Raw genomic sequence first — 22,970 nt, 5'->3', positions numbered from 1 at the left:
ACTTGATTAAAAGGAAATGCTCGTTTTTTTCTCATTCCCCTAACAGTTGTGTTCACCAACCCCACAAATCTATAAACGGCAAATCAGTGTTTTTGAAGGTGTCTATTTTGAGGTTAAACGGGCAGTTTCACAGACACAGATTAAGCTTATTCATAGGCTAAATTCAATTTTGAATGGATATTCTCCATACAAAACTCAATTTAGTCCAAGACTAAGCTTAATCTCTGTCCATGAATCTGGCCTGAAGTTAAACTCTGAATAAAGTAAAGACTAAAAACACCCATGGAGCCAGTAGATTCACATGACTTCCCTCACCCCAACAGCATCTCGGACTTAGTTCACACAAGTTTCACGGGGCGTTTTTGTCGTTTGTTTTTATACCACAGATGTAGAAAAGCATTTAATTCTCACCGACGTCTCCGCACCCACCAAACCCCACAGCTCAGGCTGAGCAGGGAACAGCAGGGCCACTCACTGCTAACTTGTGAATCTGCATATGCAGCGTGCCGCTAGTTCCTTCGCTAATGCCCCAGTATGTGCTTAAAAATTTAGCTAAATGCAGCTGATGCCGTAACGTCAGCCGGTATGCCAAGCCTATAAATAATGTAGCCAATCAGCACTGCATTCCATACATAGTCTGTATATTTAATATACGCCTTCAGCTGGACCTGGTATCACAGAACATACCGCGTGGCTGAACGAATGCAAAGCCATAGCTCTCAGAGCTGAGAGGTGTTCAGTTACCGAGCAGGCAGGGGTCAGAAGGATGCTTTGACCCCGCCATTCCTCATCCCTCAACAGGTCACGCCGTAACGAGGGCAGAGGTGTTAGTGACACTCCAAACGCGAAGAGCTCCGATCCATTGCAGGTCCTAACGGAAGTAGACTAGTGCACTCGAAATCCACCGATAGGAAGAGTCCGTGCCGGCATGTTTTTCGGGCAGAACCCGGAGTGGATCAAGCTGAATTACACACAGCCACTAGCATTACACTGAAGAGATTACATGATCAGTGGGGGGGGGGGGGATGCTGCTTACCAAATCAATGGGAGCTGTCCCCCCCACCCTTACATGACTGAAGTTATGCGGGGTAAGTTAAACGCCCTGAATATGCGGCCCTTTAGGGACAGGGCAATACAGTGGGGCAGAGGACTGGACTGGGGCTTATGGGTTTCGTGTCTGAGGGGGACACTCTACGGCACTGCTGAGGCAGTATTGGGAAGAGCCGTGTGCTTTCCTGCTGCTGCTCCAGGTAAACACCAGCTGTTAGGGGTGCGCCCCAGAACTGAGAGGGACACTGTAACACTGGAGTCAGCTCAGCCCCCCTAAAAAAAAAAAACGTGTGTCTGATTGCGTATGCTTATGTGTGTGGACATATGTATACATATATGCACATGAATACAGTGCAGTCCATAAGTACTTGGACAGCGATGCAATGCATGTTCCTTTGGCTCTGTATTCTCATTTTAAATGGACGGGTGAATATGAGGTTAAAGTACAGACTGTCCTCTTTAACTTGAGGGCATTGTACCGCTGTCAAAATACTTCCGGACTGCACTGTATGTGTGCTCATGCATGTATTTACAGCAGTGTGCAAATACTTGGGCAGCCCTGGTCACTGTAACAGTACAATGCCGTGTCTATGTAACAGTACTATGCTGTGTCTCTGTAACAGTACTATGCTGTGTCTCTGTAACAGTACTATGCTGTGTCTCTGTAACAGTACTATGCTGTGTCTCTGTAACAGCACTATGCTGCGTCTATGTAACAGTACAATGCTGTGTCTCTGTAACAGTACTATGCTGTGTCTCTGTAACAGCACTATGCTGCGTCTATGTAACAGTACTATGCTGTGTCTATGTAACAGTACTATGCTGTGTCTCTGTAACAGTACTATGCTGTGTCTCTGTGTAACAGTACTATGCTGTGTCTCTGTGTAACAGTACTATGCTGTGTCTCTGTGTAACAGTACTATGCTGCGTCTATGTAACAGTACTATGCTGCGTCTATGTAACAGTACTATGCTGTGTCTCTGTAACAGTAATATGCTGTGTCTCTGTAACAGTACTATGCTGTGTCTCTGTAACAGCACTATGCTGTGTCTCTGTAACAGCACTATGCTGTGTCTCTGTAACAGCACTATGCTGCGTCGATGTAACAGTACTATGCTGTGTCTCTGTGTAACAGTACTATGCTGCGTCGATGTAACAGTACTACGCTGTGTCTATGTAACAGTACTACGCTGTGTCTATGCAACAGTACTACGCTGTGTCTATGTAACAGCACTATGCTGTGTCTCTGTAACAGCACTATGCTGTGTCTCTGTAACAGCACTATGCTGTGTCTCTGTAACAGCACTATGCTGTGTCTCTGTAACAGCACTATGCTGTGTCTCTGTAACAGCACTATGCTGTGTCTCTGTGTAACAGTACTATGCTGCGTCTATGTAACAGTACTATGCTGTGTCTCTGTGTAACAGTACTATGCTGTGTCTATGTAACAGTACTATGCTGTGTCTCTGTGTAACAGTACTATGCTGCGTCTATGTAACAGTACTATGCTGCGTCTATGTAACAGTACTATGCTGTGCCTATGTAACAGTACTATGCTGTGTCTATGTAACAGTACTATGCTGTGTCTATGTAACAGTACTATGCTGTGTCTATGTAACAGTACTATGCTGTGTCTATGTAACAGTAAATAACATGCCTGTTAAAGCAGAGCATCACCCATCATCACTCATCCTCACTCATATCATGTCTTAGTTCTGCAGCTCCACAGCACCCTTGTGCATTAACCTTTAATTACCTTGCACAAGAACAGAGAGGCTGGGTTGCTATAAATACTTCTGATTATGACACAGAAATCACAGGTCAGGTTTAACTAGCAATCCGTTTTTTTTCTTTTCCAACGCGGCCTTTGCCTCGGAAAACGCTGCAAGTTTCCAAGGTCAAATGCTCTGCCAAAGGTCAAACACTCTGCCCATGGTAAGATTCTAAGACTAATGTGGTGAACCAAACACTCGAGAGCTTTGGCTTGACAGGGACAGCCCACCCCTTTTGGTCATTTAGTCACCGTTTTACACCAAAGCTTGCAAGCACACTTACAGCAGGGGTCGTTTGTGGAGAAACCTGGCACCATCTGGCGATTACAGTTCCACTTCCTGTTTAATGGCACGGACACCATCATGTGACCCAAAGTCAAGGATAGTTTGGCTGCTACAAGACTGCAGACCTGACACTCATCTATATACATTGGTCACAGCCCAGTTTTAGGTGCAGAACCCCAAAAAATCCAACATAATAAAGTATGATCTAAAAATAAGCAAGAACATAAATTATTAAAAGACATTGAATATGTTCTGCAAAGGAGCTAAGAATACACCCCAGGGTTCATAAAAAATCTCCCAAAATTTCAGGCCGTTGACTTGAATTCCAGGCCCTGGGCTTGAACATCTATTATTCAGTTTTGTGGCATTTTTTTTTCCTTCCATGACTGCAGCCCTGAGCTGAACCATCACCCTCTCTGTCCCATTTAAACTTGCTGGCTGTGGAACTGGATGAGCTAAAGCCCTGCAGAAGCTGGTGCTATGTACAGAGCTGGAAAAACCTGCTGAGGTTTACATTCTGAGGGCCAGAATTTGTCAGGGCCACACACACACACACACACACACATTCACCATGGCACGTCTAAATCTCACTGAGCTAATGCAGCTAAGCAACTGGTGCCAACGCTCCAACAGTGAACCTGTGCGACCTTCCCTGCAGTGGATTTTGGGAGACGAAGTCCGCAGCTCAAGCCGGGGGAATAATAAGGTTTAGGCTTGCCCTGCTGTTCCCCCCTCCGCCACTCCATGCGCAGTCCCATCGCACCCCGAAAACAGAGCACACCCCGGGCCCCTCAACAAACGCACCTCTCATAAAAACAAAATGCCATTTGTGAAACTAACAATCCATTAACAATTACACATTAATGCATTAGTAAAAACTGTTATGTTGCAAGACTAATTATATCAAGCCTCATTCGTGGCATTGTAATTATGATAATCATATTTAGCTCGCTTGAGAATTTCTGGGACACATAATATTTGGAGTGCTGCTTGAGGGGTTTAGGAGAGGCTGTACAAATACCTTAGTTACTGTACTCACTGTTCAAGCCAACATTGCAAGCTTAGGGCAAAGTGTTCCTGTTAATCACCTTGGTAACCGACAGTACTGAAGGGAGTCGCAAAGTTAATTGTAATGGTGAAGGGCACAAGTAGGCAGGGACTTTGGTTAACAGTGAGGCCCACTGGAAACCCCACTGCACAAACAGCAGGTATCCAACCTTTTGCGAAGAGAACTGTTTGTCTTGTGCGTCTTTGTCTTGCCAGCGAACCGGCAGTGTCAACCTGAGGACACCGCTTATGCGACGAACGCAGATTCCGCGGTTCTTTCAGACTTACCCCGCCATCTACCCGCCAGCCATACTAGCTATTCAGCAAGGAGTTATCAGGTTCACAAGTGGAAAGCAGTTCAGTTAGCGCACGATCACTGGCAGAACATGAGGGGTAAGCTAGAGACAGTTACAGAGCATTTTGATTGGCTTGTGCATCTCAAGCAGGCCTCTAATGATGTCATAGTGTATGAGGAGGGGTTTTGACTCACCAATGAAGTCCATCCCACATCATTCTGTAGTACCTATTTCATCAACAACGAAATAAAAATGTATGACATATGTAAGCCATGCTGAGATCGCCTTGACATAATCAACATGTTTAAAGACAACATATATTCATACATACATTACAGCCATTCATAAAATGCTTTTAAAAATGCATATTGCATATTTCCATTACAGCATACAGAAGACACAATAAACACATGGCAATATTTAGTCCAGAGTTCTCTATCCCAAAGCACATTAAGTTTTTAAATGGCCACAAAGGTAATGGTAAATATACAAACACAGAGAAACAGAAAACTACAATGAGCATCCATATAAAGGTTTGGCTATTGTGAATGCAATTCTATTTTTTTCTTTTCAATGGCCATGGCAAATTTAACCATGAATTTCAGAATTCTCGCTGATTTATCAAAGCCCTAGAAATCTAGAAAGTGCAATGAGCTTCATGAAAAGTATGCACATATTTGAAATTAAATCTCGTGTACCTCCACCAATCCGTGAATTAACTATTCATATATGTGTATCATGCATGTATGTATTCTTAAAAGCATGCACAAAAGCAAGAAAATGTATTTTGAGGGCCTGTGAAATACCTAAATCACGAATTAGCATAAGTTTTGCAGCATCTGTGAGGGGTGGCCAACAGCTGGCTACGCACTGTGTTATGGAGTCGGGTGAGATGAGCGCAGATGGCGTAACAAAAAAAAAAAAAAAGAGTGAAGTGTGCTGGCCCTCGTGTGTCCCCACATTAAAATTCTGACTGAATGGAGTGGTTGGGTGGAGGGAAACAGGGGGTGGCTCTGCATGTTTCGCGCTGAACAATACAGGCGGGGGGGGGGGCTGTTGAGCGACAGGCGAGATAGACATCTGCTGCACAAACACACCTTGTCGGCTTTGTGTTTTAACGTTATTTATCCAGCGTCTTCCTGGGTTTAGATCTGGAACCGTGTTTAAGGCAGCCCAACTGTAACCAGATAGCTAGCTAGCTAGCAAGCAAGAATCATTCCTGCCGCGTCACTTTCGCCAGAAAAGAAGGAAACGGAACACACCAGGCGAACACACTGGGTGTGAAGGGATGATCAAATTGATCTGATGTGGAGCTAACCATATAGCATATATAGAGTTCAGTGTTCTCTTTAAATGTGTCCTTGTCTTTACTTTCCCTCCAAATGCAAACCATCATGACAACGATCATGGAAAAACGACGCGAGAAAAACAGCTTAAATATCTGACAGCCAACATCAGACCCTTAGCCAGTCACCTAAATAGCATTATTTGCTTAAACTTGAGGATATTTCTAGGGTACTGACGTCTACTAGCTGAGGTTGCCTGTGGTAGTTGGTTACCTCGAGAAACGCTAGCTTACAACATGCATTTTCATTGCAGATATTGCTAAGCTGATACCAACAGCAGTTTTGTAACTAGCCAAGATTAGCCATATTACAAAACTCACAGGTTTTGTAACTAATTTGTTTTTTTGCTTCGTTGAGGATTTTGACGTTGCCTTAGTTAAGACTGGTGTTTTCCATGGCTAGCCAGCTAACAGTAACAAGTCATACAGCTAATGTACCTAGTGAGCAAGCTAAACATCCCTAAAGGACACTTGCGAGCTGCGTCTCTTCAGGCTGGTGATACCAGGGTTAGCAACTAATACATTATTAACGAGTTTTTGCGGAATGGTGGGTTAACTAGACATTTGGTTGTTGTTTGTAACCATGTTTTCAATTGCTTGCATACGTTGCTAGACTAACTCACTTGCTGAGATACCCCGATTGTAAAACGACCACCGTTTCCACACAGGCAGCACAGTTGGTGCCTGGGTTTAGATTTAGCCCAGCACTAGCTATAGTTACATCGCTAACTACTACACAGCCACTGCTCTGCCCACACTGGTGCAGTTTATCTGGATTGAAATTGATATCCCAGCAAATGGTGTGTGCGTGTAACGTTATGCGAGTTGTGCTGTGTGCTTCAAACTGTGGACTGGCGTGTGTATAGCGCCTATATCTATATGAATGCATGCCATTTTCTTGCTTGAGGTTTGGCGTTTCATTTTTAGCCTGCTAGTTTTTCTTGCTCGGTTTGTATCTTCTTTTTTGCATTTCATTTTATTTTTTTTACCTTGCGTCTCCTGGTTTCAGCAGTCCCACTCCACACAAAGCACTGGTAAATGACTCGTAGATTCTGCTTCCAGTTCTCCACCTTAAAACCGTTCACATGAGCGCAGCCGGCCGGACTCATGACAGAAACAACATTCAATTTAGCCCGCAATATCGTGTTTTTAAACGATGAAACGTGTCCGAGAGAAAATGAACGTAGCTAGCTAGCCAGTCAGCTAGCCAGCTGCACAGAAACGGTCCGGATTTAAAATGAGACAGCCAAACCAAAATCCAAGGGTCAATCATACAGACCATCAAATACTGAGGTTTCGTTTTCTTGTTGATAATAGCCAACTGTCCCTTTAAATACAGCCCTGTCTGTTTGTCTGTCGCGTTACCCCTGGCTCTTCTACTTCCACTCTCCCGATTATTATTTTTTTAATGGTCGGCAATAGAATTCAGCAGAACACGGCGAGCTTTGCGGAGCCCGCCCAATGCCTTGCCTTGGTTGGCCACCGCAGAAAAGTTTTGGCCTCTATTGGCTGGTGTGGGTGTAGTTTCCTGTAAGACTCACGCCCCCTCCCGGCCAGTTAAAACGTGGTTCCGATTGGTGTACTGAAACGCCTTTCGCCTTCAATGGGCGTTTCCAGATGTACGAAAACTTCAATTGGCTGGTTAGAGAGCGCGAGTTGGTGGTGTCAATCAAAAACAAAAACCCTCCAGTATCTCTGCCCTTTTTCCGAAGCCACAAGTTGCCGTTGTGAGATCACGAATATGAAAAGGCAGTAATTCCGATTAGTAGTATACACAAAATGTATAAGCCTCGATACCTGGCCACATACGCGGGGGCTATCCTTTAATAATGAAGAGTCAGGGGTACAGCTTGTTTGTATTCCATTGAGCTCTGGCGTGCTGCACTGCCCTGCGTCACTTCCGATTCTAGATGTAGTCTAGTTACCCGACCAAAAAAGAACCGGTGGAAAAAAGCTTCAAACGCCGGTCTTTCTAACAATGCCACTGGGCGTGCCAATATTTAGACACACATTCACACGTTAAAGAATGTTAGAAAACAGTCTCGTAGCCACGTACTTTACAATAGCAGTTTGTAGTAGACAGACAGCCTGTTAGTTGAGCCACCCTCCAGTTGAGGCCCGACTGGCTATGGTCATGCCACAAGTCAAATCTAAACAAAAACTTTCCTTTTTAAGCTATGCTTAAAACCTATATAAAACCAAATCGACCTGATAGCAATTTAACATCAAGTCTCCACTCAAGCATTATACAGTGAATTCATCTGTTAATACTAGCGTTATTGCTCCAACTAACACCACCATTCACAAATGAAATCGACCAAGCCCAATTGTACCAGCACACGAATACACGTGTTTGGTGAGAAAAATCATCTCATTCGTAAATAGAGTATGACACCCAGTGGTTGGATACTATATTGCACATATACAATTGCTTTCAATTATTACTAAAGCAAGATATCTAATATTAAAATAGTATATATAATAAAAGTACAACGCAAAAAACATTTACGTCTTGTGAACAAAAAGTCCAGTTTTTCTTTTATTTCTGTTAATGCAGCAAACGGCTCTTCCATCTGAACATTGATAAATAAAACATGTTTTTTTTTTGTTTTTTTTTTGTTTTGTTTCCTCCAGGCATTGTGTGAAAGCAATAAATTAGTTCACACTCGGATTTTTCTTGAACAATGTCCAGGCTCAAATATATATATTTTTTCCTCCTTTAAAAAAAAAACGTCTTCCAAGAGAACCTGACTCCAGGCACGATATTTCCCCGTGGGCTTCAGGAGTAACTCGACGTCTTGCTTCCTACGTCATCGTCCTGTGATCCCATGCTCTGAAAGACAGTTTAAGATGCATTAACCCTTTCCATCACAATTTTCCTCAGACGTGTCCAACGAAAAATCGTCGGTTCTAAGCAATTACACAAGTCTAAATTGGTCAGGTTAGTAACTTAGCTTCATAGATTTTATATCTCCATTCTTTTCCAATGACCCTCGTCTTTGCACCCTGTTTACGGTTAGAAATAAAGGCCGACACATTTCAACACACAAACCTTCAGAATGAAGTCGGACAGGTTTGCTTAGCATAAAGAATGCCGCAATTACACCACAAGGTTAATCTGACTGCAAGAAAGAACTCGGTAAATGCTGTTAAGGTACATACATTATAAACTACATAACATGAGGTGTTCACTCATGCCTTTGTAGACCCACACAGTCGGATGGTTTTTGTATACCAGTCTGGGCATATTAACAGCATCCACTGCTTTAAATGATTTATTAAGCACAGTAACATGGACACTCTGCAGCCCTCCAGGATGTACAAGGCCAGGGACAGAGTTCAGTGGCCTAGTATCTGGCCACATTGTGCGAGCATAACGGTGACATAAGACCATCGGAAAACAAATTATTTGGGCCGCTGGCTCATCCGGTTAACACTGTTCCATAGCGTGGACGGGCCTGACGGAACTCATCAAATCTGGACCATGGAAGCGCTGACACCACACTCTTCGGTTAGAGCACATGCGCGCGTGTCTGCTTGCTCCGTGCGTTTCTTTGCCCTCAACAGCACCAAGGGCTGAGGCCGTGTTTCGCTTCATACTCTACAGAGTTGCTACAATGGACCCATTTCAGTTAAGGCTGCTTTTCTCCAACCCCCCTGAACTGAGATGAAAAATACAATTTGTTATCGTTTCATTTTATTTTTTAAAAGCGAGCGAAACAAAGAGGGGGAAAAAAAGGAATAGCTGAGCCTTGAACCCCAGTGCTTGAGAGACAATCGTACTAACCATAACACCAAATTGGCTGGGAGCCAGATCCGCCTTTTCAGTATACAAGCCTGCTCTCTTTAAAAAAATATTTTTTCCCCCCGATTGATTAGCAAACATGCAGGCACTAGATTACATCGCAATATTACACTTTCGACACAACGGTCTGCCTCTCCTGATTCGACAATAGCCAGGTTAGCCACTGAGCATTGAGGAATACGATTGGCCATTCAAAAAGATTGAAAATAAGGGTATTGAAAAAACCTTACTCCCCAAAAGAAGGACCAGAGCATACCTTCTGTACAAACTGTGGGTTTACGGTGATCTCCTGATCCATGGACTTTAGCTTTTCATCTAGTTCTATACATTTCAGCATCTGTCAGAGGAATGAAAGCACACAGGGTCATGTGACAGCCTACCAGCATACATGGCCACTGGCAATGTGCTAAGGAGGAAACAGGAAAACACTTTAAATTATGTCTACTGGAGAACACACCTTAATTTTAACAAAAGAACACAATTTAACTCATGTGGCACAGGGCATCTCTGTACAGCAGAAGTCACATACACGGTATAACCAATGATACCAACATGGAAGGAAGGAAGGATGGATGGAATTTAACCGATTTGTAACCAAATTGAATCGTTAAATTACTTATGACTTATCTTTCAAATGAATCAGTTTGAATTAAATTTAAACTAATAATCAAATCAAGCCAGAATTTCAGTAATGTTCACTATTCCTCTATCCCAACACCAGCTTTCTGAACAATACAACCCCTTTCTGAAGCACACTGCTGTCTGGTGCCTCTTTTGTTCCACCACTTCTAGAAACAATGTGTTGATATTTCCATGTTGTATTCTTTAGAAATTGTCCTAAGGCATACCCCTTTGTCTTATTTTCAGTGTTGTGCTAAGGCTTTCTCTGGTTTCATACTGCAGTCCCTCAAGGTCAGCCTATAACTCCTAGACTGTACCGATTACGGCTGTTATTGCTGTCAAAGTATTCAAATGCAAGCGTAACGATGCAACAAAACTCTCTGCTCACAGCACCTTGGGTTTTACATGTAGGTGGCTTGAGGGTGGCTCAACTAGCATTCTGGCTGTCTGAACCACCGTCTACTACAAACTGACACTGTAAAGTCTAGCCGTACGGGGCTACGAGACGGTTTTCTAACATTTGATAGACCACCTACTGCACCAATGTGAGAGAGAGATCTGCAGCATTGGTCATAGTGTGTACATGGTGTGCAATACAGTCAGACTTGGCTCAATTACGGAATTGCTTTGGATTCAAATACATTTCTACGCTTTATTGAACTTGTCTGGTGTATTGGAACCTAAGAAATACAAAAAGTGCAAACCCCACCTGGTTGGCTCAATAGCACCAGACAAGATCAATCGAGCACAGAAAAATATTGGGAGTCAAAAACAATGACCTAACTGAGCCAGGCCTTATGCCCTCACGTGCAAACCTCCGTGCTTTCAGCAAAAGCGGTCACGTTTGAGTCAGAGAGCATTCCCTTACTCTGAACCTTCAGCGATGCAGGGTTGCAAAAAATACAGCAAGCCTGCTTCCTGTTTAATGGAACACTCACTAATATAAGACTGATGCAATGTAGCAAGTTTGTTTAATGGAAGCCTGACTATTGTTGGATTGATATAATGTAGCAAGCTTGTTTAATGGAAGGCTGACTAATGTTGGATTGATATAATGTAGCAAGTTTGTTTAATGGAAGGCTGACTAATGTAGGATTGATATAATGTAGCAAGTTTGTTTCATGTAAGACTGGCTAATGTAGGACTGATACAATGTAGAGAGTTTGTTTAATGGGAGGCTGACTAATGTAGGACTGACATAACGTAGAGTTTGTTTAATGGACCTCTGAGTACGGTAGGTCTGATATAATGTAACAACTCAGTTTAATGAAGCTCAGTAATGCAGAGTTGATATAATTTAGCAAGATTGTTAATGGAGCCCTCTGTATTCCAGGGTTGATAAAATCTAGCAAGTTCCTTTCAGGGAATCAGCCCCCCTGCAGAGCATCTATGATGGAGAAAACTTTCAACTTCAATTCCCCCATTAGGGAACATTATTATGCACATATATGAAGAGACCTCTGCAGCCAAATGTCTGGTCAATGTCCTACCTCTTGGTCAATTTTGTGGAGCATCGCGGGGTTATTGTACTTCTCTGGGTTGTCATGGAAACTGACCATGCCATCTTTCTGGTTGATACTTGCGTAGATCTCGCCGTTCTCTATCTGCAAACGGAAAGTGAGCTTTCATTTGTGAACCTGGTCTCTCTCAACGCATGACCGGCAGGACTGTCGCTAGCGGGGCAGAAGATTCTAGCGGCCCAAAGCTTGCAGTGCCCACGGCTGGAGAGGGCCCATGTGTTTCACTAAACAAGTGCAGATCTCGTGCAGACCCACAGCACGCCACCTAGAGGCCATCTGACTAAGCGCAGGCTCTGTGCGTGAGTGAGCGAATGGGAGCGAGTGAGCGAATGAGTGCGAGTTAATGCGTGTGTGAGGGTGTGAGACCTGAATTTGACACTTTTTCTATTCACTTTGTATATTAAAATGGTTAAGGAACTGGGCTTATAACCCAGAGGTTGCAGGCTTGATTCCCAGGTGGGTTCCTCCATTTGTACCCTTGAGCAGGGTACTTAACCTCAACTGAACAGCAATCCTACAGCTGTACGAACGGATATGGTGTAAGAATGTACACGGTGTATGTGTTGAATGTGTAGGTATGACGGAGTGTCAGGAGTGTCGCTGTAACGCCCAGCTGGCGGTGAGTCTCTCACCATGTGGAGGACGTATTTCTCTGCCTCCTGAGCACTGGAGAGCTGCACTCGGTTTGCCATGTCTTGTAAGGAGAGCGTGAGAAAGGTCTGTCGAGCGGAGACACCAACAGAGAGAGAGAGAGACAGGTGAGAACCCTACTGCTTTTACTGATATGTGAGCAGAGCATCGTGCCTTCATCCATTTCAGGGCTTTTCTCCGCACTAGGGAGGTTTTTCATTTTCTTCCTCGTGTGCTATTTAGGGGCTTATTTAGACATTTGAAAAGAGCATTATGACTATCGAGGCACTAGCTCAATTCCCTAGATTTCACAGAAGCACATAGACAACATGCGGGGAGATAAACAGCTTCTAAACTTTGATTTGAACAGAGCATCATGACTATCGAGATGCAAGTTAATCCTCTGAATACTCTAGCTTTCATAGCAGCACATAGCCAGCATGTGGGAACAAATTGCACAAAAGCTGGTAGTAAAAAGCTGGCAATATAAGAGCTAATTGCTAAAATATTTAGCTTGCCAGCTACCATGCTTCTCAAGGGAAATGAACTCATGTCAAAGACGAAGCAATAATATGGTATTTTACTTTTGTTTACAATGCTAATTGTTGGTTTGCTTGGCTTACTCTCAACTTGATTAGAAATGGGCCTTCTAGTGAGATGGCATTTTGGTATTCCTGAGAGCTACACTGGTGTTCTCCACTTTCGTAAGCCGCTCTGGATAAGAGCTTATCATCTCACAGGCCAGTCAGCGTCCACCAGGGCCAGATGAGTGGGCCTTCAGTAGCCCACAGGCTAGTCTCTTTTGACCGCTGGAGTGCTGCAATGGAGGGCGATTCCAAACCCTTTAAATGAACCAGCACAACACGTGACAACAACAACTTTCACTTTGTTTGTTTGATGCCCGAGTGGAGGCTCATGCTTACATGGGGTTTATGAATTGGGCTCAAATACCCGCTTAAAGCGCACCCGATACATTCAACTGTTAAAATGTACAACATTTTCTTCCCCAGAGGGTTTGCGGTCTCTGCTCCACAGTTGCCTGAAATCCTGTGTAAAGAGCTGTCTGAGGGGGAGGGAAACGCTGTGGACGGGCTCAGACCTTGGTTAGCCTCTGGATGTTCTTCTTGTAGAGGGAGGAGACGCACTGCTTGACAAGCCCGGTGTTGCTGTCGCGGGAGAAGGCCTCGCTGTGCTTGCTCACCACGCTGCGCAGCTCAGCCGGGTTGTTGCTGGCATACACCTGGGCCAGCTCGTGGTAGGCGTTGCTCAGGGGCTGAAAGGTTTTCGTGAAAAAAAAACGAGAGATTTAAAAAAGCGTTCGAAACCAAGAACGGCAGGGTTCCTACTTCACTTGCCTCGGAGGGCACTTGCGGTTTCCTTTTTTTAAATCAACAGCCAATTAATACCTTGCTAATGAGCGGTGTGGCCTTTTTATATCAATTTGGCACCCGATGTGGGGCTAAACATTTCCAATTCACACCCTAATGTTCAATTACCTGCAAACGCAGTCAGGTTCAAGCACGATGCCCACTCCTCATATCTGGCCCCCGTCCTCAGCATTACACGGTTCATCATCAGCCACAGCGTTTGACAGCGGTTTGATTAGACGGATCACAGAAATTAGGCAGCACTGTTCCAATTATTTGTCTCTCTCTCTGGAATGCCTGAGACTCTTCTCGTGACAAGGTGCGAGCAAAAAACGTCAGAGTGCGGCTGACAACCTGAGGCCCGTAGGCCAATTTCCATAATTGCGTACCGCGATTTACATGCTGAAATTATGTTGTCAATGTGGAGGAACAAGAAAAATAAACAGAAATCCGATGACATTGCACCAGACGCTGTCAGGGTAATGCTACGTCGTTTCTGCGTTGACAGGAAAACAGATAGGTTGGAGAACAACTGACTGGCACTCAGCATAGCTCAGCTGTAGCAGATATACGAGTGTGTAGGCAGTACATCATCTCTGGTCGCAGAGTCTGCGAGGCCTACGTTTCATTAGCACCTCCAAGTAACTGTGTAGCTCCAACGCCACAGCAAAAGATTCACCGAAGATTTGTAATCAAAACAAAAACACGTTTTTGAGGGTGAGGATTTAAAAAAATGTGTATTAATTTGCCAATAAAGAAAATGTATCTTTAAGAAGAGCATTTGAAAACGGAAGATAGCGTTTCCCAACTGTGCCGCCAGGCGAGGTCAGGTGTGGCCCGTGGAAAAAAAAAAATCCTTTTCAAAATAACTTAAATGAACAAATCCCCTTCACACATTCATTAAAGTGTGCTGTGGAAGGAAAAGGGGGTCTGGGAAGCGCTGATCTAAGAACCCGTACCAGAACGTGCAGGGCTCGTGCCGGGCTCATAACCAGACGCCGTCGCTCGAATCGACCCGACGGCGCGGCCAGAGAGACGCGTCTCGGCCGCCGGGGCGGGGGACGCACCTTTATGAAGCGGCCCACGATCTGGGACGTGTACTTGGGCAGGGGCTGCACTTTGCCGTGCAGGATCAGGGACACCAGGATGTACTTCTTGTAGGCCTCCAACATGATGTGGCTGACAACCATGGCGGGAGTGGTTATGGCCTGGAGGGCAAAGAGAGGAACCGTCACAGACTGAAACCGATCCTGCACCAATGGCCAAAAACCACCAGCTGTCGGGAAGAAAAGTGAAATGCACTTCCAACATATATAATTCTACAAGGAGGGCCAATCCCAAAAATAATGGACACGCATACAATGTAAAATAAAAAAATTATTCAGACTGCTGACTAATTATGCCATTGATTTATTTAGGCCAACATCCAACAAAACACGGATGCATTTCAGCAACAACTAGCCTTTACCATTTGAAAACAAAAAGTGTTTGCGACCAGCCTTACTATTATTCATCCATTTAAATGCCAAAGCTGATAATAGACACAATGGTGAAAAGCCTGTAAATGAACTCCACAATGAAAAATTAGATGCGCATTATCTTGGTATGAAAATGTAATAGGGATTTATGACTGCGTGGAATATAGCTCCTGGGTACGACAGCTCCTTGCAATAGTACATAGCGTCCTTGTTTTGCTTTAAAAAGAGTGGTAATGCCAGTGGTTTTGGTTGGCAAATTCTACAGAGCCTTCGATATGTGTTGACTCATGACAGGTGCCAATACCCTGAAGCTGTAAGTCAGAAACGAACAACCCAGCTAACACAAAATGCTCCAATGTTGTCAGAGGATTGTTTCGTTAATGTTACAACGGCAAAGTAGCGAGAACGTTTTGTGTTAGCAGGGAAGTCATCTTTCTTGTTTACCAAGATGTGTTCCAGTGAATTTTACTTCTGTCGCAAATATGAAACCCTGATATTCCCAAACTTCCACCAAAAAGCACAGCAAAACAGTGGCAGAAATCAGCTTGTGTGCGACTTCGACGAAAGAAGAAAGGCACAAATTTTCCGACACAACGTTCAGCAGTTTTGAAAGGGCGACGCGGTAATGATACCTGTTCGTAAAAATACAGTGCTCGCTCAAAGTTCTTGAGTCCGGAGTAGATCATGCCTCCGTAATAGTAGTAACACAGAAAGTGCTTGGCATCGTAGGCCCCGTTCTCCTTGCAGATGTCCGTCATGTCCAGCTCCAGATATGGAAGGGCCGGCTTGAAGCACTTGGCTAACAAGCACAGCTGTGGGCGAGTTTCAACAAAGGTTTCAGCCTCCAAACTTACATCACCTACTGGATCAAACACCAGGGCGTAGGCCAGAAATTTCAGTCAGAGAAATGTTTCTTACACTTCCGCTGCATTTTACATATTCATAATCAAAGATTAAAAATAAACGAAACAAGAGCAAAGCGGTTAACCCCGAAACACGGTGGTCAGAAATGCAGTTTCCGTCTACACTTGCTTCTGCAATTGTGTTCCTACAATCCAAAATTATTCGTGTAATTCTAGCTCACACGCTGGAGTAGAACTAAGATCATTTTGGATTTGCAGAAACAACAAAAACTAGACATCAAATTTAGCCCCACTTTTTTCAAGCGATGATTGATCCATTAAATGTATTTGACAAAAGGGATAATAAAAAATAAAAAAAAGATTGAAATGAAAAAATATTAAGATAATGATTATGTAAAATGACAACTGATTTACCTCATCTGACAGTTAAAGAACAAACATCCAGTGACCCTCTTTGGTAAAAGGAGAGCTCAGAATCTGCTTACCTGACACAGGTCTGCATGAATTGAGGTAAGCTGGTTTGAATTCATCTGCATTTTGTCCATGGCCTGTTTTAGGATACCAACCCCCCTTAATGGCTGCAACAAAAGAGATACATCGAGAGTTAGTCGTGACTATACATACACACAAACAAACATGCACATACGCAGTCCCCATACAATGCTGTCTGCGCAGATAAATCATGGCTGCTTTCTGCAACCAATAAATAACAGTAAAAGAGGATGAAGGGATCTCTTGCCTGTTTTCGTTCTACCAGGGCGTTCGTCAGCTGATGGCAGAGTCCAGCGACTATAATCAGAAAAGGAGAAAGAGAGAAAGACATTCAGGGTGATTTTCCCTGCCTGCTGGGAGTTCGCACTCACGGGAAGCCAAACTGGGAGACTCACAGGTGTCTGTTGCATATCGGATGTGCTCTCCGTTGCAGGTGCCGATGAACAGCTGGACTTGGGAAAACAGTGTTTCAAAGTCTGGGATGTTTGGCATGGAAAACTTCACAAACCTATGCAGAGGGAAAAGTTACAGTTTAAAAGAAAATAGTACAGGTTCTGCATGGGAAACACTCTACAGTACATAATAACTTCAAGCAACATTATCTATTTACTTAGCTACATACTAGTCTCAGCCCCACACACACGCCATCATAGCATGCCTGGAAAGTGCCAGTAATCCTCACAGTGCTAGAAAGGCAGGTACAGTTAACGGAGTCTGCACTGTTTCCAGCACTCTAATTGGCTGAAGTTAAATTTAGCCTATATCATGCTATAGATCCATCTGTACAGTTGATGTGAATCACCACATCCAATTGAAGACACAATGGGTCCACAGAAGAAGCAACTAACCACTGCCCTATTAGCCTGGCACATGTCAGAAGTTAGACATCATATCTGCCAAACTGGGCAGGCTTATAGCATTATACGGTTACAAGCCAGACACATTTAGACTGCTTTGACACTAGAAACTGCTTTTGGGGTGGCAGTATTGTGTAATGGAACTTGCAAGGCACTGAACCTGAATTGCTCCAGTAAAATATATACAGTTGTGCAAATGTATTGTTTTTCAATGTTTTATCTGTGCAAGTCACTCCGAATAAGAGCATATCCAAAATGCCTAAAATGGAAGACACCGTCTTCATTGAGGACATTTGAACCAGATGCTTTTGAGCAAAATGGCAGCTACATTTTTTTAGGATGTTTATATGCAATATCTAGGGCAGCCTCCTAATAAGTTACTGCATACTAAACTTAGTTAAAGAGTTAGCCATTTAACAGAACCTCCCAAAGCCCAACCAACTGGAGGAGACTTACAGCACAGCCAGCACGCCCAGGGAGTGCTCCTGCACGTCCAAGGCCCCCAGCACAGTGTCCAGGTGAGACAGGTTCTTGGCCAGCAGCTCTCCGCTCTTGTTAATGAGCTCGCAGAGCTGAGTCATCTGACCTGAGCCCGGGGGACAAACACAGGGTTTTAAGAAGAAGATCAGAGAGAACTTGACCAGCGGTTCTCCAACTCGGTCCCGGGCTACCATGGCGTATGCTGGTTTTCGTGCCAACCATAATTGCAATTCCAGAATATTTCTTCATTTGCTGCATTTACTCTTAAGCCACAAATACCAATGCATGCCACAAATAATTAAATCCCTTATTCACGTTGGTGCATGTTGCAAATGACTACATAAAGTAAAATAAAAATAAAAAAAAAGAACAAATTAAAGACTGGGGTGAATCCTAATCGGTTAAAGCGATTATTTGGTAGATAATGAAGAATTCAAAGACAAAACAAATTATAACAACCCAAAATGCATTGTGTTAATAAATGTAAGGAAACAATTATGAAGCAAGTTGTGTAAACACGTGTTCAACAACCTAATTATGAGAATATTGATTCACCTCAGTCTTTGATTTTACCTATTTTATGTAACTAAACACAACAATCACAACGTGAACATTGTTATTGTGAATTTTATTCACTGCGCAATACGTTATGTTCCACTATTGAGAGTATGAGACATATCCATATTTAAGGACAGCTGATGATATTGCCCATATAGGTTATACTCCGAATCAGTTAAATCTCGTGTGTGCCAAACAAGACCAGGGTTGATCAACGCCATTGAATGATTGTGAATAACAATTATTTGTCGAACAACGTTGGTTAAGCTCAGCGAGCCTTCTATCGTTTATCGAATTGACTTTCCCCATTATCAAATCTAAAATTGGGTTTCTTAGACAACATGTCTCACCTAGCTCGCTAACTTAGGCATGCTAGCTAACTAGCATTGACAACCTGAGAGCTAGCATATGCTAGCATTTTAGCGATAAAGCTGGCCATCTGCATTTGTTTTCAATATCTTGACTCGAAAGACGTTGGGGTCAATCGTTTTTGCAATATGTAGCTCGTCTGTAGTTCACTTTCTGTCTATGCATAATGCGCTAGAGGCCAGGATTTGTGTTTAAATAGCAATAAGCAGCTAGCTAAACGTTAGCTACTGTCAAGGCCTGGCTGCACATTTTCCATTTTCACAGGAAGTGTAACCGAAAATTTCTACCCGACTACTAGATTGACAGGCGAATTAGCTAGTAAGACTTGTTCTTGAAAATCTTTAGCCAACCAGGGGAACAGGGGGTGGGATTACCGACAGCCGACATTCCCCCAGAAATATTTTCTGGAAGAAAACAAAAAAAAGGCAATTATCCTGCCAGATGTCCATTCCGTGTTAGTTCTGCTAACACAACACAGTAATAGCACGACAAAAAACATGTTTCTCTTACATTACTCTGAACAAAGCTGAACCTGCAGTGGTAAGGCACAGGTTTGTTTACATGACATAACAAAAATGCTGCCAAGAACCGGGGCGTTTATTTAGCATTAGCATCCGGTTGCTAATCTTCTTAGCCAGCAGTTCAAATCGATCAAAAACCCGCTGCATATAGCTAGTACACACCTTGGGCGGAGAGCTGCCGTACATTGTTCACGAACTGCTCCAGAGCCGACGCCATCCTTTCTTATGCTGTGTGAGGTTGCAGTTTTTCAGACAGTTTCATTCAAATGTCAGAGACAAGTCCGGAGTTCAGTGAGGGGGCCAGACAGCCGCCACTAACTGAAAGTATCGTGAGATTTTCTTATGTACGCGCAGCATCAGACGAGATTTCCTGACAGGAACTGGCTGCGTTTTAACACTATAATTCTCACATGTAGCTACAGACTTTTGAGTTGCATTTACTTTCTTGTTGATCTTATTTATTTTCAATGCAAATACTGCATCTTTCTTTAAATGAACGTACTCGATCCAATTAGCAGAATAAATGAATAAAATATCCACATTAAAATAGCCTACTGTAATCGCGCATTCATTCACTTTAGGCCTGCTTTATGATCCACATGTATTTTCACTCTATAACTAATTTTAACTAAAGGCTGTACATGAAATGTAATGAGGAGTTTACAGAAATAAGAAAAGATTTGTAAAGAAACTTGTTGTACTCGGGGTATTCTAGCTGCCAACTGTGGTATGCTAGTTTGGAAGTTGATGTATTCTTCAAGGCTTCCGATTGTATCTGTATGGTTACACTAGGACTCGTAACTGTACTGTCCTCTCAGGTCCTCTTCGCACTTGTAATTGTGTTTGATCTACACTTCGTTGTACGTCGCTCTGGATAAGAGCGTCTGCTAAATGCCGTGTAATGTAATGTAATGTAATGTAATGAAACAAAAAGTATATATATTAAAGGGAAAGTGGATAGTTGAATATTTAAGAATTATAAAGCAATGATGTCCAGGCTATTTGCAAGTCATTCAGGAGGAACAATGGGAAAAGCCTCCAGTGAAAATATAATTCTTAGCAACTCCTTGCACAAATAAACCATATTTAATTCCCTGAATTTCCTAGCCGACCAGGATTACCATGTTGTTCCGTTATACGCCAAGCCAGGTCCCAGGTGCACTAGCAGCAAACAGGTTTTTCATTTTAATATAATCATCAGAAGGTAGTCACAAATGATGGACAAGCAGAGGACTTGAAGGTGGCATGGTTGTACTCCAGTGTAGTCTAAATATTTGCATAGTTTCTCGCCATCCCCAGTTTTGCTTAAATCAGACAGTGTCAATACTGTTCAGATTACTAATCTAAAATAATGAATGATTTTATGACATCCTGCATTGGTCAACACCGATGTACTGTATGCGTGGACACCAGTAAGTAGCCTACACAAGATTGTGTTTTTTACATACACACACATAAAATCTTCATTGATTTTCTTCTCTAAAAACCGGTTTCTAGGTGTCCATTTTACTTCACATAAACATTCCGTATTCTCTTTCATTGTGTCACATATTAATTTTGGTCCACGTAACTGCTGTCGTCATGAAGCAATGAGGTTCTACTTTTTTCATGACAAACCTTTCTTTATTTACCATAACTTAGACTATTGATTCCCCAACCTTCTCTCTTTCTCACAATTTGGAATGAGTCATTTGTACGTGTAGGCTCAGCCTATGTAAGAACCTCTGTTGATAATCTTGGACAGTAGAGGGGCAAGGACATCCTCAAAAAGCACACATATACCTAGGCTTCTGCTCTTCAGTCTGCAGGTGTCTGATTGACAGCTCCTGCATGATGACACGTGTGACACCCTCATGGGTAAAACTCTGGGAAAACCTGTTAATGATGCCCCGGTCTGCAGGGCTCCTGGCCACAGTCAGTGCGGTCATGTTATGATTCTGGATGATGGGGCATATCAGTATGCTGAGAGACACTGACTGGGCTGTCCAATAGCCCCTATTGTTCACATATCCGTCCGGAAGTTTGGAGTCTGCACTTTGTGTATTGCCAAAATGCCACTCCAAGTAATGTGGGCCAACGAGGATGTATTTACTGTACACAGAAGCTGGTGCACTTTGAAGGATTAACCCAGTGACAGGACATAAGTGGAAATAAGTGCTTTGAACCATGACTGCTGAAAAAAGCCTTTCCTGAAGTAGCCTTTTGCAGCCAGTGATCAGAAAGTAAGTGTGTGACTTGCAGTTTCAGGAAGTGAATCTTCTCTTCTGTGCTAGACAGGTGTTTGATGGTGCAGAAAATGAGCTTCCTGGATGAAGCAGTTGTTTGTGAATGACTTTTAAGGTAATCCAAAGGACAGCATTGAATTTCCTGTGAAGTCTATCGATGGTCAACAAATATCAGGAAAAAAATCTGTTCATTATAATGTGTTCTGTTTCACACAAAAAAAGGAAAACTGCTTTGTCATTTTTTTCCACAACAACACTTTATCAGGGAACACAAGCAATTAAATGACAGGATAAAGGAAAAAAGGGAACAAAAACATATCAGGAAGCATAGTATCTGTGGGAAAACTGGTTATCTTCAGGAGATTTTTTCCACAACACCACCATTTATCATTTACCTTAATCATATTAGCTTTATGAGTGTACACAGACAGTGCAATGACAGGTAAATGAAGCAAAAAAGAAAGGGAAGGGTGAGTGTGTTATCCTCCGCGGTGTGTTTTGTATTTGAACAGGGACAGCGAGGCCTTGTGTAACAGTACTTCTGCTGTGTTTGGATCTCTGCAGTATCAGTTTCCTGTCTGGGGGGGGAGCAGGAAGTCCGGATGACGTCGAGCGTGACCATGGTGGTGTTTGTGTGCTTTCTTCGCCCACAGCACCTGGAAGCAGCAGCTCTGTGCTGCCTGTGTGTTTTCTGTTCTCAGGGCCTGATTCCGCTGCAGTCAGGGGCAGGCCAGCTCACCAAACTGGGCTCCTGCTATACTGATAAACATGGGCCTTTTGGTCCTAGCTGCTTGTAAAGTCCTACATAATACAGCCACTTTTTTGGAGAGCTCTACGGTCCATGCTCCAGTACTCCCCCTAAAAAACAGGAACCCATTTGCACCTACGAAGGTCTTCATTCATCCGCGCATTGAAAAGGAGCTTTAATGGCAGGGCATGGAGAAGCAGAGGGGGAAATGGTATAGAAATCAGAGGGTTGTAGATTCAGATGCCATGTGGGCTGCAGGCAGCTGCATTATCATTGAGAAAGGCTTAAATAGCATTGTTTCAGTCAATATCAAAATGCAATGGGTAACACTATTATGACAGTAAAAGTACTTGCACTACTTTTTAAAAACGTCTCTAACTGCAGCATGATGATGGGCACAGTTGCAGAGGGGCCTGAGACCCCCTATCACATGGAAATTCTGGTCCTGGTGTGTACACAGGTTTATCTTTTTGCTATTTACCCTGGCTAAATTAGCTAATTTGCTGTGTAAACGTACAATGGTTCATATGGGGAACGAAGAAAAGTCTTCAGCTGTCATTCATGCATTTATCGAGACGTGCCAATTGAATAATTAAGACCACAAGTTGGCATGAAATCCAAAGACAGATACAGATAGCCAT

The 22,970-nt window shown here is 43.2% G+C and overlaps 2 protein-coding genes across 4 annotated transcripts in view; both read right to left on the bottom strand.

Annotated features, from left to right (window-relative positions):
- Positions 1-7,807, bottom strand: part of LOC133114431 (ubiquitin carboxyl-terminal hydrolase 22) — a 38,920-nt gene extending 31,113 nt beyond the window's left edge. The window contains exons 1-2 of one of the 3 annotated variants that reach the window (XM_061223807.1): positions 6,785-7,181; positions 4,645-4,677 (exon numbers count right to left, since the gene is read on the bottom strand). In XM_061223807.1, coding sequence (XP_061079791.1) covers positions 4,645-4,677; positions 6,785-6,904 — 153 coding nt within the window. In that variant the 5' untranslated portion in view covers positions 6,905-7,181. Of the gene's footprint in view, positions 1-4,644; positions 4,678-6,784; positions 7,182-7,592 lie in introns of those variants that run through there. The other 2 variants (XM_061223809.1, XM_061223808.1) reach the window with 2 other exon arrangements.
- Positions 7,808-8,299: 492 nt separating this feature from the next.
- Positions 8,300-19,685, bottom strand: LOC133114430 (COP9 signalosome complex subunit 3). Its single transcript, XM_061223806.1, has 12 exons — positions 19,519-19,685; positions 17,885-18,014; positions 16,967-17,079; positions 16,819-16,868; positions 16,565-16,657; positions 15,849-16,028; positions 14,806-14,946; positions 13,471-13,644; positions 12,374-12,460; positions 11,712-11,825; positions 9,857-9,937; positions 8,300-8,628 (listed from the first exon to the last, which is right to left on the bottom strand). The coding sequence occupies exons 1-12, from the start codon at positions 19,571-19,573 to the stop codon at positions 8,575-8,577; spliced, it is 1,272 nt and encodes a 423-aa protein (XP_061079790.1). The 5' UTR covers positions 19,574-19,685; the 3' UTR covers positions 8,300-8,574.
- Positions 19,686-22,970: the final 3,285 nt, after the last annotated feature.

Source organism: Conger conger, chromosome 16 (genome assembly GCF_963514075.1).
Source record: "Conger conger chromosome 16, fConCon1.1, whole genome shotgun sequence".
Lineage (NCBI taxonomy): Eukaryota > Metazoa > Chordata > Actinopteri > Anguilliformes > Congridae > Conger > Conger conger.
This window is presented reverse-complemented; position numbering and strand designations above follow the sequence as displayed.

What these genes read in the sequence shown, in the direction of transcription:
- LOC133114430 (XM_061223806.1), bottom strand. Translation starts at nt 19,573, where the DNA reads ATGGCGTCGGCTCTGGAGCAGTTCGTGAACAATGTACGGCAGCTCTCC. An exon ending in CCGATATGCAACAGACACCT is followed by an intron (nt 16,869 to 16,966) that starts GTGAGTCTCCCA and finishes TTCTGATTATAG; the next exon opens with TCGCTGGACTCTGCCATCAG. An exon ending in TCCACAAAATTGACCAAGAG is followed by an intron (nt 9,938 to 11,711) that starts GTAGGACATTGA and finishes TTCCTCTGACAG; the next exon opens with ATGCTGAAATGTATAGAACT.